We start from the raw sequence: 11,276 nt of genomic DNA, 5'->3' as shown, positions 1-11,276 counted from the left end.
TGTCAAGTGGGTGGTGAAATCACTACCTCTTTCTTTGACTACGTCACCCCCACAGTAATGTTGGCCGAGAATTGCGACTAACAAGGGCACAAATCAGACAAATCCATTTGATTTAGCATAATAACCGACAAATACTTCAATTTAATCAAATGCAAAACAGAGAACCAAAAATCCATAAGAAACAGATAATATCATTATAAACACGTGTATCAGTATGGCTGCGAAATAGAAAAGCAACTACTTATTATTTTATTTTTTTTTATAAGAAAGCTGAAATTTCATTAAATTATTGAGAATACATTACATCATGAATAAGAACTTGTTGTATAAAACAAGGGACTCTTCAATCCAAACTGAGCTATCATCGATGCCTTTGACATATTTTGCTAATAGATGGGCTGGGTTGTTTCCTTGACGACACACGTGTAAATGCTATGTGATGGAATTCTGCACAAGAAGCTTCTATATCCACAATGACAGCATCCACTAATGGTGGAGGCGGAGCCAACTCATTCAAAGCATGCTGCATAATAAGGGAGTCACCTTCCACCATGACATCCCTAATGCCCACATCCTTTGCAAACTGCACTCCCACTTCAACTGCCTTAGCTTCTGCTTCAACAGGTCCTAGTGGCAACATTATTTTCTTGCTCAAAGCAGCCTTAACTCTCCCTTCCTTATCCTGTATGACCACCCCTATGCCCACTGCCTTTAGCTTTGCGAATACTGCCCCGTCCACATTGGCCTTGTACGTCTGACCTTGAGGAGGTAGCCACCTAACTGGTTGGATGCTTGGAGGTCTTACATCAGGCTCAACGATCGTAGTAGCATAATACTCCTCTAAATATTGTGTTGCCCAACGAACCAGTTCCAGACCTGATTTCCGCTTTCCTCCCTTGTGCATTTCATTCCGATTTCCCCATAACACCCAGGCACGCGTCACCATCTTTGCTACCAGCTCCGGTGAACTCTCCACCTCCATACATAAGCTCCACAGCAGGTCTTTAAAGGAACAATTCTGCTCAGCTGTAAATTGCATTACGAGCTTGGAGCTTTCCCACATCTCACGAGCCCGCTTACAAGTCCAAAACAGATGGTTTGATTTTTCCGAAGCCGCATTGCTCTCCTCACACTGATCATCCTGCAACATTTTCCTTCTCATCAAATTAAATTTTGTAGGGAGTAAATCATGACATGCCCTCCAAGTGAAATGCCGTATTTTGTGTGGGGCTTGAATCCTCCAAATTTTTGTCCAGAACTGCCTATTCCTTCCTTCATCTGAACTGGAATTGAAATTCCTAGGCCTTGACATTTCTCAAGCCACCCAATAAGCGCTACGCACTGTGAACAAACCATTAGGATTGCATGCCCATATTTGTTTATCAGCTGGTAAATGGGTGCTTAATGGAATCTTTTTAATTTCCTCAGCTTCATGTGGTAAGAACAGAGCATCAATTGCCCCAATTTTCCAGCAAGCTTTCTCTCGATCTATTAAGTCACACACCAACGTTTCAGCTTGCAGAAACATTCTTGGAGAGGTCATTTGGTACGTAGATGTTGTGGGCAGCCACTTATCTCCCCAAACCTTTACCTTTTCGCCATTTCCAATTCTCCAACATAGGCCATATTTTACTATATCCCGTGCTGCCATTAAGCTACACCACGTAAAGGATGGATTGTTTCCCAACGTTGCTTGGGAAAAATCACAGTGTGGGAAATATTTGGATTTAAGCACATGGTAGGCGAGAGAATTTTGCCTTTGTTGCAGCCGCCACCCTTGTTTGGCTAGCATAGCCAAATTAAACTCCTTTAAGCTCTTAAAGCCTATACCACCACTGGCTTTGGGAGCACACAGTTTCTCCCAACTCAGCCACGCCATTTTCTTCTCCTCCTGTCTTTGGCCCCACCAAAAGTTCTGAATCAATTTAGTCAAATCCTCACAAAAAGAATCAGGCAATTTGAAGCAACCCATTGAGTATGTCGGAATTGCTTGGGCCACCGCCTTAATTAAAATTTCTTTCCCAGCCTTAGACAGTAATTTTTCTTTCCACCCAGTTAATTTCTTCCTCAACTTTTCCTTAATGTCATTGAAAGTGCTCCTTTTATTTTTACTCACTAGGGAAGGCAATCCTAAATACTTTTCATGTTGCTTAATCACCTGCGCCCCAAATCTTCCCTTTATATCTTCTTGTATCAGCCTTGGATTGTTACTACTAAAAAAAAGTGAAGCCTTGGCATGGTTCAGCTGTTGGCCTGAAGCATTCTCATAGACCTCTAGAATCCTTTGTAGAGTACTACATTCTTCAATGGAGGCTTTACAAAAAATCAAACTGTCATCAGCAAAAAACAGGTGAAATAATCTTGGACCTCCATGACTAACTGTTATTCCACTCATCTGTCTCTCATCCACCTCCTTTTTTATTAATGCAAAAAGGCCTTCTGCACACAACAAAAAGAGGTATGGAGATAATGGGTCTCCTTGTCAAATCCCCTTACTAGGAACAATACAGCCCCGTGGTTTACCATTTATCTTAATGGAGTAGGACACAGTAGTGATACATTTCATAATCAGAGCCCTCCACTTATCAACAAACCCCATTTTCTGCATTATCTTCTCCAAGAAAACCCACTCAGCCCTGTCATATGCCTTGCTCATGTCTAATTGTAATGCTATCTCCCCTACCTTTCCACTTTTTTTCTTACTAATGTGGTGCATAGCCTTAAAAGCTACCAAAACATTATCAGTGATTAACCTTCCATGCACAAAAGCACTTTGGGTATTACTAATAATGGTAGGTAGGATCTTCTTTAACTTGTTAGCAATAGCTTTCGAAGCAATTTTATAAACCACAATACGTAGACTAATTGGTCTATATTCTATGATTTTCTTTGGCTCTTTACACTTTGGAATAAGCCCAATATGAGTTTCATTAAATTTTGGGGGAGAGATATCTAAATTAAGGAAGTCCAGGACTGTCGTTGTCACTTCATCACCGATCTTTGGCCAAAAATGCTGAAAAAATAGATGTGGCATTCCATCCGAGCCTGGAGCTTTCAGTGAGAACATTTGTTTTAGTGCCATCTTGACTTCCATTGCAGTGAAGTCCCTAGTGAGGTTTTGATTCTTGTCCATGCTCACCTTATGCGTGACTGCCTCCAAAATTTTTGTGAAATCAGTGGGGTTATGGATATAACTTTTAAAATTAAGAACAAAACTTAATTACTTTACTGCAAAGATTTGTGATGTTTTTATTTTTATATGGTATGCCTTTTTTGTCTTCTACGACAATGATTCATGGTACACACACTTAGGGGTGAGCAAACTGATACTAGAGCCGACCTAACCATACTGCCTCTGGCACCGACCGACTGAGCCGAGGCTACTGATCAGATGTAGAATCCCGCTCCAGCACCAATGCAATGCTACCATTGGAACTGTAACTCTAAACCGAGTTGGTTACAAAACCGACGCCCAATATTAGTTTGTATCATTATGTTTCATTAGTGTTTTGTTGACAAAAATGATTCATTTCACTTATTAATTAAAAATATAAATATATATATATATATATATATATAATATATATTTATCAAAACGGCGTTGTTTTGAGTTAGGGTTGCTAATTTCTGCCCTAGTATGAATAGCATATTTCTACTCTCAGCCACTCAACTCTCTCAAACGCTCTATCTCGGTATCTCTCACTCTCTCTTGACCGACAACTGACCATTAGTCGCCTCTTGCAACTCGGTAGGCTCACCATTCACGACTTGGCCAGCTACTGCCTACCGCTGTTCGCCAGTAACTCACTCCCTTCTCTCTCTCTCTCTCTCTCTCTCTCTCTCTCTCTCTCTCTCTCTCTCTCTCTCTCTGTGTGTTTGTGACACAACAAAGTTAGAACATATGAAACCCAGTTCTTTAATAATGCCTAGTTTTTCTCTTTCTTTCACTCTCAAAGCTAGAATTTTTTTGGAGTTGTATTAGTAATGGCTGAGATGGAGTTGAGATAAAAATTTAATTGAGTTATGAAGTTCGTCTAATCATTACATACATGTAGTAGTAGCCTTTAAGAAGAAAAGAAACCCACCAAAATTAACACTTTAATTGTTAATCAAATCAATTATAATTTTAAGTCTGCTAACTTTTTTTTTTTTTTTTTTTTCTGCATTTTGATTGTTAGGGATGGGAGATTGAGACTGAGAGAGTTCTTTCACTCTTCAATCCTTCATGGACAGGTAATTTTTTTTTTTTTTTTATAAGTTAAAAAAAATTATGGAGTACAAACAAACTGGAATTGGGATTTATATATGGTGTTTGGCTCTTTATCTTTACTTCTTTTGACTAGTTTGTTAGATTGTTATAGGCCAAAAACAAATTGACCCCTTGTGATAAATTAATTGATTAATTAACCAAATTTATTAATTAATCAAATTAACATGCAAAGCGCGTGATAGCACAAACAAATCACCAAAATAACTAAATACGCAATGGAAATAAATGACACGGTGATTTGTTTACGAATGGGGAAAACTTAACGGCAAAAACCCCACTAGGTGATTTTCAGGTCACCATTCCTGAAATTCCACTATTATCAAAACAAGCGGTTACAAGTAAAGTAATCTCAGTACCTTATACCAACCTACAATTGAACCCTTACCCTAATACCCAATTGGACTTATTTTGTAGTGACAATTTCCCCTTTCGATGCACGGCTCCCAAGTACGTGACTAACCAATGCGCGGATCCCAGTATGCGACTTCAATCACCAACTAGAGAAGGTTGTTGGTTGCAAAATTCTTCAATTCATCCCAACAATGAAGATCAAGAAGATGCTTGGTCACAAAACCCTACGGTGCACATACACAGCAACTTCTTCACAAGAATGATGAACTAGGGCAAAAATTTGTCTTCAGTTACAAATTGCTTGAACAAAATTTACTTAACACTTGTGCAACTTGTATACACTTTGACGGCCCTTAAAATAATCCTTTTATATGTCTAGGGTTAAAAGAAAATAAAGCCCAAAAACATAATCCCGGATTATAGTCAAAACAGAACTGGAATTCTGTTTTTCATAAAGCTCGACAAATAGTTGTCTGTCAAGATGCTATCGAGTAGCTGTCGAGCCACAGGGCTGGAACAGCTTCTTAAGCTCGATGGATAGCTAGCTGTCGAGCTTTAATGAACAGCACTTCTTCAGCTTGAATCTTGGACAGACTTGCATGTCTTCAACACTTGATCTTGAAACACAGTTTCTTAAGTATTAAACACATTCTAAATCTACCCAAATACAAGTAAAGTGCGTTTTGTCAATGAATAAGCCAATTATATAAAATAGTGATATATGTTCCTAACAAGTGAATCACATATGTTCTAACAGATTGGTTCAAGGGCTAGCCAAAGCATAAAAAGAACAAGCACAAGTTAACACAAAGTACAAGAGCCAGTAACTACTAACTATATTATCAATCTGTTTCTAGGCTAATTGCTTATATATCAATCTATTTATATATCTGTTTCTGGGCATATTTCTTTATTGCTTATATATCAAATTATCAATTGTTTTAATATCAATCTGTTTCAGGGCATATATATCAATTTCTTGCTTTATTGCTTATATATCAATTGTTTTCGAGTTGAGGTATTCGGGCAAGGAGCATTTTATTTCATATTATTTTATCCCATTGTTTGCATCTATCCATGAGCATTTCACTTCTAAGATCAACAAAATAACTTTCAGTTTGTGCATCATCTTTTGAAGTGATCTTTTAAATTCATTGTAAACTGTAAAGAATTTATTGCAATTATTGGATCTAGTTATGACATTCATTGATGGAGAGTGAGCTATTTGACATTGTATTTAATAGAATTTTTTTTTTTTTTGACATTGTTGTGGAAACTTTGTTTTTTGTTGATTGGAATTTTTTTTTTATTAGATTGATGTCGATCCTCCACCTAGATTTGGTGCACCTGGGGACCCCCCTCCTCCTAACCCATCTAAACCTACAACACCAATTGGACTTAGTGCATCACTTCCCCCAATGCCACCTAAACAAGGTGGTAAGGACCCATCTATACTATGGCAACACTTCATTAAATTAGCTAGTCCTGATCCCAAGAAGCCAAGGTCTGAATGCAAGTATTGTAAAAATCAATATAATTGCCATGGTAAGAAAAATGGTACTTCGAGCATGTTGCACCACATGGAGGCATGTAAGAAGTGGCATTTTCCCTATGATGATAAGCAAAAAACTTTGTTTTTCCAAGCTAAGAGGGAAGAGGAAAGTGGTTCAAATGTGTTAGTGGTTGCAAACTATAGTGAAGAGAGGATAAGGTTGGCGTTGGCAAGGATGATCATTATTGATAAATTACCTTTTAAATTTGTGGAGCATCATGGCTTTCAAGAATTTATGAAAATAGTTGAGCCTAGGTTACCTATCCTTCATTGCACTACTATTGCAAGGGCTTGTGTGAAGATTTATTCTAGTGAGGTGGGTATTTTGAGAAAGGCTTTTGTTGGGCGACTAGTTTGTGTGACAACGGATACTTGGACCTCCATACAAAACTTAAACTACATGGTAGTCACCGCACACTTCATTGATGGGGATTGGACTTACTAAAAGAAAACCTTAAACTTTTACCTTATAGCTAATCACAAAGGGGACATCATAGGTAGGGCGGTTGAGTCATGTTTGTTGAAGTGGGGTATAGACCAATTGTTTACAATTACCGTAGATAATGCTAGTTCTAATGATGTGGCAATTGATTATGTGAAGATGAAAACAAAAGAAAGAGATAGTAGCATATTGGGTACTGAGTTCATGCATATGTGTTGTTGTGCGCATATCTTAAATTTGATAGTGAAAAGTGGGTTGAACTCCATTCATGAATCAATTTCCAAGATTTGGAATGCAGTGTGATACATGAGAGCCTCTCCCGCAAGTTTTGAGAAGTTTCAAGAATGTGTTGAAAATGAGAAAATTAAAGCCAAATGTTTGTTGTCCCTTGATGTGCCAACAATGTGGAATTCGACTTATCTCAAGTTAAATTGTGCTTTGAAATTTGTGAGAGCATTTGATAGGTCGAAAGAGGAGGATGGGCGTCACAAACTTCATTTTTGTGAAGCAGATAGAAATGGAAAAAAGCCCATTGGTCCTCCTAACTATCTTGATTGGGAAAATGTCAAGACTTTTGTGAAATTTATTGGGTCCTTATTTGTCACTTCTAATACATACTTCCATGAGCTAATTAGCATTGAAGATCAATTGCAGCAGTTGTGTAGTGTTGATGGGGATCCACTTTTGAGGAGTATGGGAGTAGAGATGAAACAAAAATATGATAAGTATTGGGGAAGTATAGATAATATCAATTTGATGCCTTTTGTTGCTATTGTTCTTACCCCAAGGTATAGATTTGAAGTATGTCAAGTTTTGGTTTAGGGAATGGTATGGAAAGGACAAGGGGGATGTGATGAGCTCTAGGGTTCGGGATGCGTTGAAGAGGTTGTATATGGAGAGAGTGGGTCAAAATGGAGCCTCGAGTTCTAGTGGTAGTGGTAGGAGAGCTTCATTGTCTAGGGACTCTGGGCCAAGTGTTGGTAATGCTTCATTTTCTGATCGCATTAAAAGCTATAATAATAGGTTTAAGCAACACTTGGCAGATGAGGACAGTGTGGAATGCAAATCTGAGTTGGATAGGTATTTGTTGGAATCTTGTGAGGACCCTGATGTGGAAGATTTTGACATTTTGATGTGGTGGAAAATGAATTCTTCTAGATATCGAGTCCTTTTCCAAATTACCCGTGATGTGTTGGCTATTCTTGTCTCTATAGTAGTTCACTGTCTCTACAGTAGTCCTTTTGGATTTGTTCCGTAGTTCACTATCTTCTAATACAATTGAAGCCCTTATTTGTACTCAGAATTGGTTGAAGGATGCAAAGAAAAAAAGACCAATAAAGCTTCAAGAGTGCATGGATAATGTGAAGGATATGGATGGTTTTGAGATTGACAACGGTAAAAATATATATAAATATATATATATATATATATATTTATATATATATTTGTTCATTTCGTTTGTTGTATGCATCAATTGTTTATTTATTTGCTAAATGCTTAAGAATCTTTTTTTTTTTTTAATGGGATTGTAGAAATTGCATTAGTTTGCCCAATGCCTATGGAGGAGGATCCAATCACCGTTGTGTTGGATGATGATGAGTGATGTGCTGCTCTTTGCTTGGAGTTAGTTAGTAGTTAGTATTATGTAAGTATACTTGCCATTATCATTCGTTTGTACTAATTATAAATATTTTATTGTTTATAAACATTTTATTGTTATTAACATGTGTTTATTTTGTTTTGTTTAGTATTTTGTAGAAGTTCTAAAATGATGCATAGTGCACAGATTTATTGGACAAATGAACTTACGGGAATTAGCATTCTTTTGCCTATATGCTAATTATATTTGTACATGTTATTGGTAGTGGAATTTTCACTAATGGTAGTTATTTAGTTATTCATGGGTGGGATTATCATTAGGGATACAAGCAATTGGCATTCTTTTGCCTAAATGTTAATTTAATTTGTATATCTTTATTTTGGCATTTGTGGACAATGAAAAATGGTTATGTTATACGTTATTAAGTGGATACATTAATCCTTATTGTTGTAAGGACCAAAATATCTAGCGGGCCAAGCCCACTTAGAACAATGAGTGTCACAATTCAACCTTGGCCCAAATCAATAGAATTTGTAAGAGAGAGAAACAAACAACAAGAGGGGACTTTGCCCGTGGATAGAAATAGAGAAGAAAATGTTAATCTTATAAAACAAAGGGGGAATCTATCCCTCTCCCAGCTTGCCCGAGGAGGATAAGTTTGTATAGATAGTTACACTGTTCACTATTGTTTTTCTCTCTCTTTTGTGCTTATCACTTTTTGATGCCTCTATCTTGATCCCCTCTTCCAGCACTCCTCCTTTGCCTTATATATCTCTACCTCTATCATATCTCCACCATCCATTCTCACCTAACTTCCCTCCTTTTATGACAATTGTTACTTTTAACATCTGAAGAAGATAGTGGAAGAAATCTGCTTAGCTGTGACTTACACTGTTCAGGTCACTTCCTTACTGTCCACTGACTTCCACTCTCTTCAGATTCTAGCTCCCGCTTAGAATACTACAGAGTACCTTGATTCATTTCTTCCTTTCCTCAGGTGGCTTTCTTCCTCGGGCTCGTGGCCTGCAGCATTCCCACACCAATGTTGCAATCCTTCAACTTCATCCTCAATCCTCGGGCTCCCACAATTGTTATTGCCACTAACACACACAGTGACACTAATGATATTATACGCTACGTGATAGTGTTTTGGGAGTTAAGCTCTTATTGAGGCAATTTAAAAACATTTTAGCATGGTTGAAATGAAAAAATTTGGACAATTTGTCATGTGTGAATAGGTTGGACAAGTTTATGATGAAATGATAAAATTTGGACAGATTGTTTATGTGTGTATGAAATGATGAAATTTTGACAGACTGTTTGTGTGAACAGATTTGAATATTTTGAACAGACTGAACAGATTTTTGAATAGATTGAACAGGTTTTTGAATAGATTTTATGTGTGAACAGGTTGAACCGATTTTTTTATGAAGTTTCTGTGAAATTTGAACAGATTTTGTTGTTATTTTTAAAAAAAAATTGATTAGATTTTGTGTGAGCAGGTTGAACAGATTTTTTTATGAAGTTTCTATGAAATTTGAACAGATTTTGTTGTTGTTTTTTGAATAGATTGAATAGATTTTATGTGTGAACAGGTTAACAGATTTTTTATGAAGTTTCTGTGAAATTTGAATAGATTTTGTTTCTGTTTTTTGAATAGATTGAACAGATTTTTATGTATGCACAAGTTGAATATATTTTTTTTAATATATTAAAAACAAATATAATTTTTAACTTTTCAAATCGACCAAACCGATTAAACCGACTGCAGGAAACCGCACCGCTCTAGGTTGGGAAACCAACCCTAAGCGGTATGCATCGGTTTTAATTATTAGAAAACTGATCCCTATTGGTTCGGTAATAAATTTGGGAAAAATTGAGCTCACCGAACCGTGCACACCCCTACACACACTTCACTTTGTTAGTTCATGTGATTAGCCTAGTGGGTCAGTCAAAGTGACACTAGTTGTCAGTGTCATGCTGGGACTTGTGGAAATTTCCATAAGCCTAGGTACCAGAGATCCACGATCCATTTGTTCGGGCTCCTTTTTTTGATAATCTGCAATCCATTCAAATACCATAATCTTATGTACATACTAACAAATGGAAGGGGTGCAATTTATTGGAGGTAATATTCCTTCTTTAATTGCTTTTGGTAACTCCGATATGTGCTCTCCTAGGGTCTGTTTGGGATTTACTTATTTTACTGAAATTGAAAACTTATTGCTGAAAGTGCTGTAGCAAAATAATTTAAAAGCTAGCTGATTGTTTTTCAGCTAAAAGTGTTGTAGCTGAAGCTAAAAGTGCTGAAAGTACTATAGAATTTTTTTTTTTTTTGTGTGTGTGTGTGTGTGTGTGTGTGTGTGTCTCTTTTGAATCATATTTTAATGCTTGAATATGCAAAGTGACTTCCAAATATGAAAGACAAATATTTAACAACAACAACAACAACAATAATAATAACCAATTTTTTTGTCTTAGATATTAATTTACTATCAAGTTTGTGTATCGTAATTAAGATACATGTTTCATCAAAGCCATCAATTATGGTTACCCAAAAAAAAAAAAAAACCATAATGTTAATGGTAATTATAACCTTAAGTTTTTAGATTTTGAGAAAATAAAAAAACCATAATATGAATGGTAATTAGAACATTAGTAACAAAGGAAGTCCTAGGATGGAGGCATCCCACATATCGATGCTGTGATATTGTTCCGAACCACTTTCATCATAAATTTTTTTCTCAAACCACTACTCAGCATCATGCATATTGTGTAGCTATTCTAAAAATGTAGGATCATACATTTGTGCAAAGTTTGGTCATACAAGGTTTCAGCTAAACAATTCTTTCGTTACTTGTTCAAATGGCTTAGCTAGTCCCTTTCACATATCAATTGCATGAAATTGTTGATAAGTAATTACATGTTACATATTATCAGAGAAACATGATAGAAAATCAACACGAACAACAAGTTGGTGTGGGGCTACCATGTATTACATTGGGGTTAAAGGAAGATAAGGGTAAAGACATTGCCAATAATAGATAACTCATAGAGGCAT

The 11,276-nt window shown here is 36.6% G+C and overlaps 2 protein-coding genes across 2 annotated transcripts; one reads left to right on the top strand and one right to left on the bottom strand.

The window, feature by feature from the left end:
* Positions 1-361: 361 nt before the first annotated feature.
* Positions 362-1,150, bottom strand: LOC115961575. The gene has a single exon (XM_031080534.1). The coding sequence runs from the start codon at positions 1,148-1,150 to the stop codon at positions 362-364; it is 789 nt and encodes a 262-aa protein (XP_030936394.1).
* Positions 1,151-6,921: 5,771 nt separating this feature from the next.
* On the top strand, positions 6,922-8,218 carry LOC115961574 (zinc finger BED domain-containing protein RICESLEEPER 1-like). Its single transcript, XM_031080533.1, has 4 exons — positions 6,922-7,306; positions 7,404-7,819; positions 7,917-8,010; positions 8,148-8,218. Exons 1-4 carry the CDS (start codon positions 6,922-6,924, stop codon positions 8,216-8,218), a joined length of 966 nt encoding a protein of 321 aa, XP_030936393.1.
* Positions 8,219-11,276: the final 3,058 nt, after the last annotated feature.

This window comes from Quercus lobata, chromosome 9, assembly GCF_001633185.2.
Source record: "Quercus lobata isolate SW786 chromosome 9, ValleyOak3.0 Primary Assembly, whole genome shotgun sequence".
NCBI classification, from domain to species: Eukaryota; Viridiplantae; Streptophyta; class Magnoliopsida; order Fagales; family Fagaceae; genus Quercus; species Quercus lobata.
The sequence above is the reverse complement of the archived record's forward strand: the minus strand, read 5'-3'. Positions and strand labels throughout refer to the sequence as shown.

Bases quoted from the DNA above. Each gene is read 5' to 3' on its own strand.
- LOC115961574 (XM_031080533.1), top strand. From the start codon at position 6,922: ATGAGAGCCTCTCCCGCAAGTTTTGAGAAGTTTCAAGAATGTGTTGAA. The intron at 7,820-7,916 runs GTCTCTATAGTA...ATTTGTACTCAG, and splicing joins GTGATGTGTTGGCTATTCTT to AATTGGTTGAAGGATGCAAA. The intron at 8,011-8,147 runs GTAAAAATATAT...ATGGGATTGTAG, and splicing joins TGGTTTTGAGATTGACAACG to AAATTGCATTAGTTTGCCCA.
- LOC115961575 (XM_031080534.1), bottom strand. From the start codon at position 1,150: ATGTTGCAGGATGATCAGTGTGAGGAGAGCAATGCGGCTTCGGAAAAA.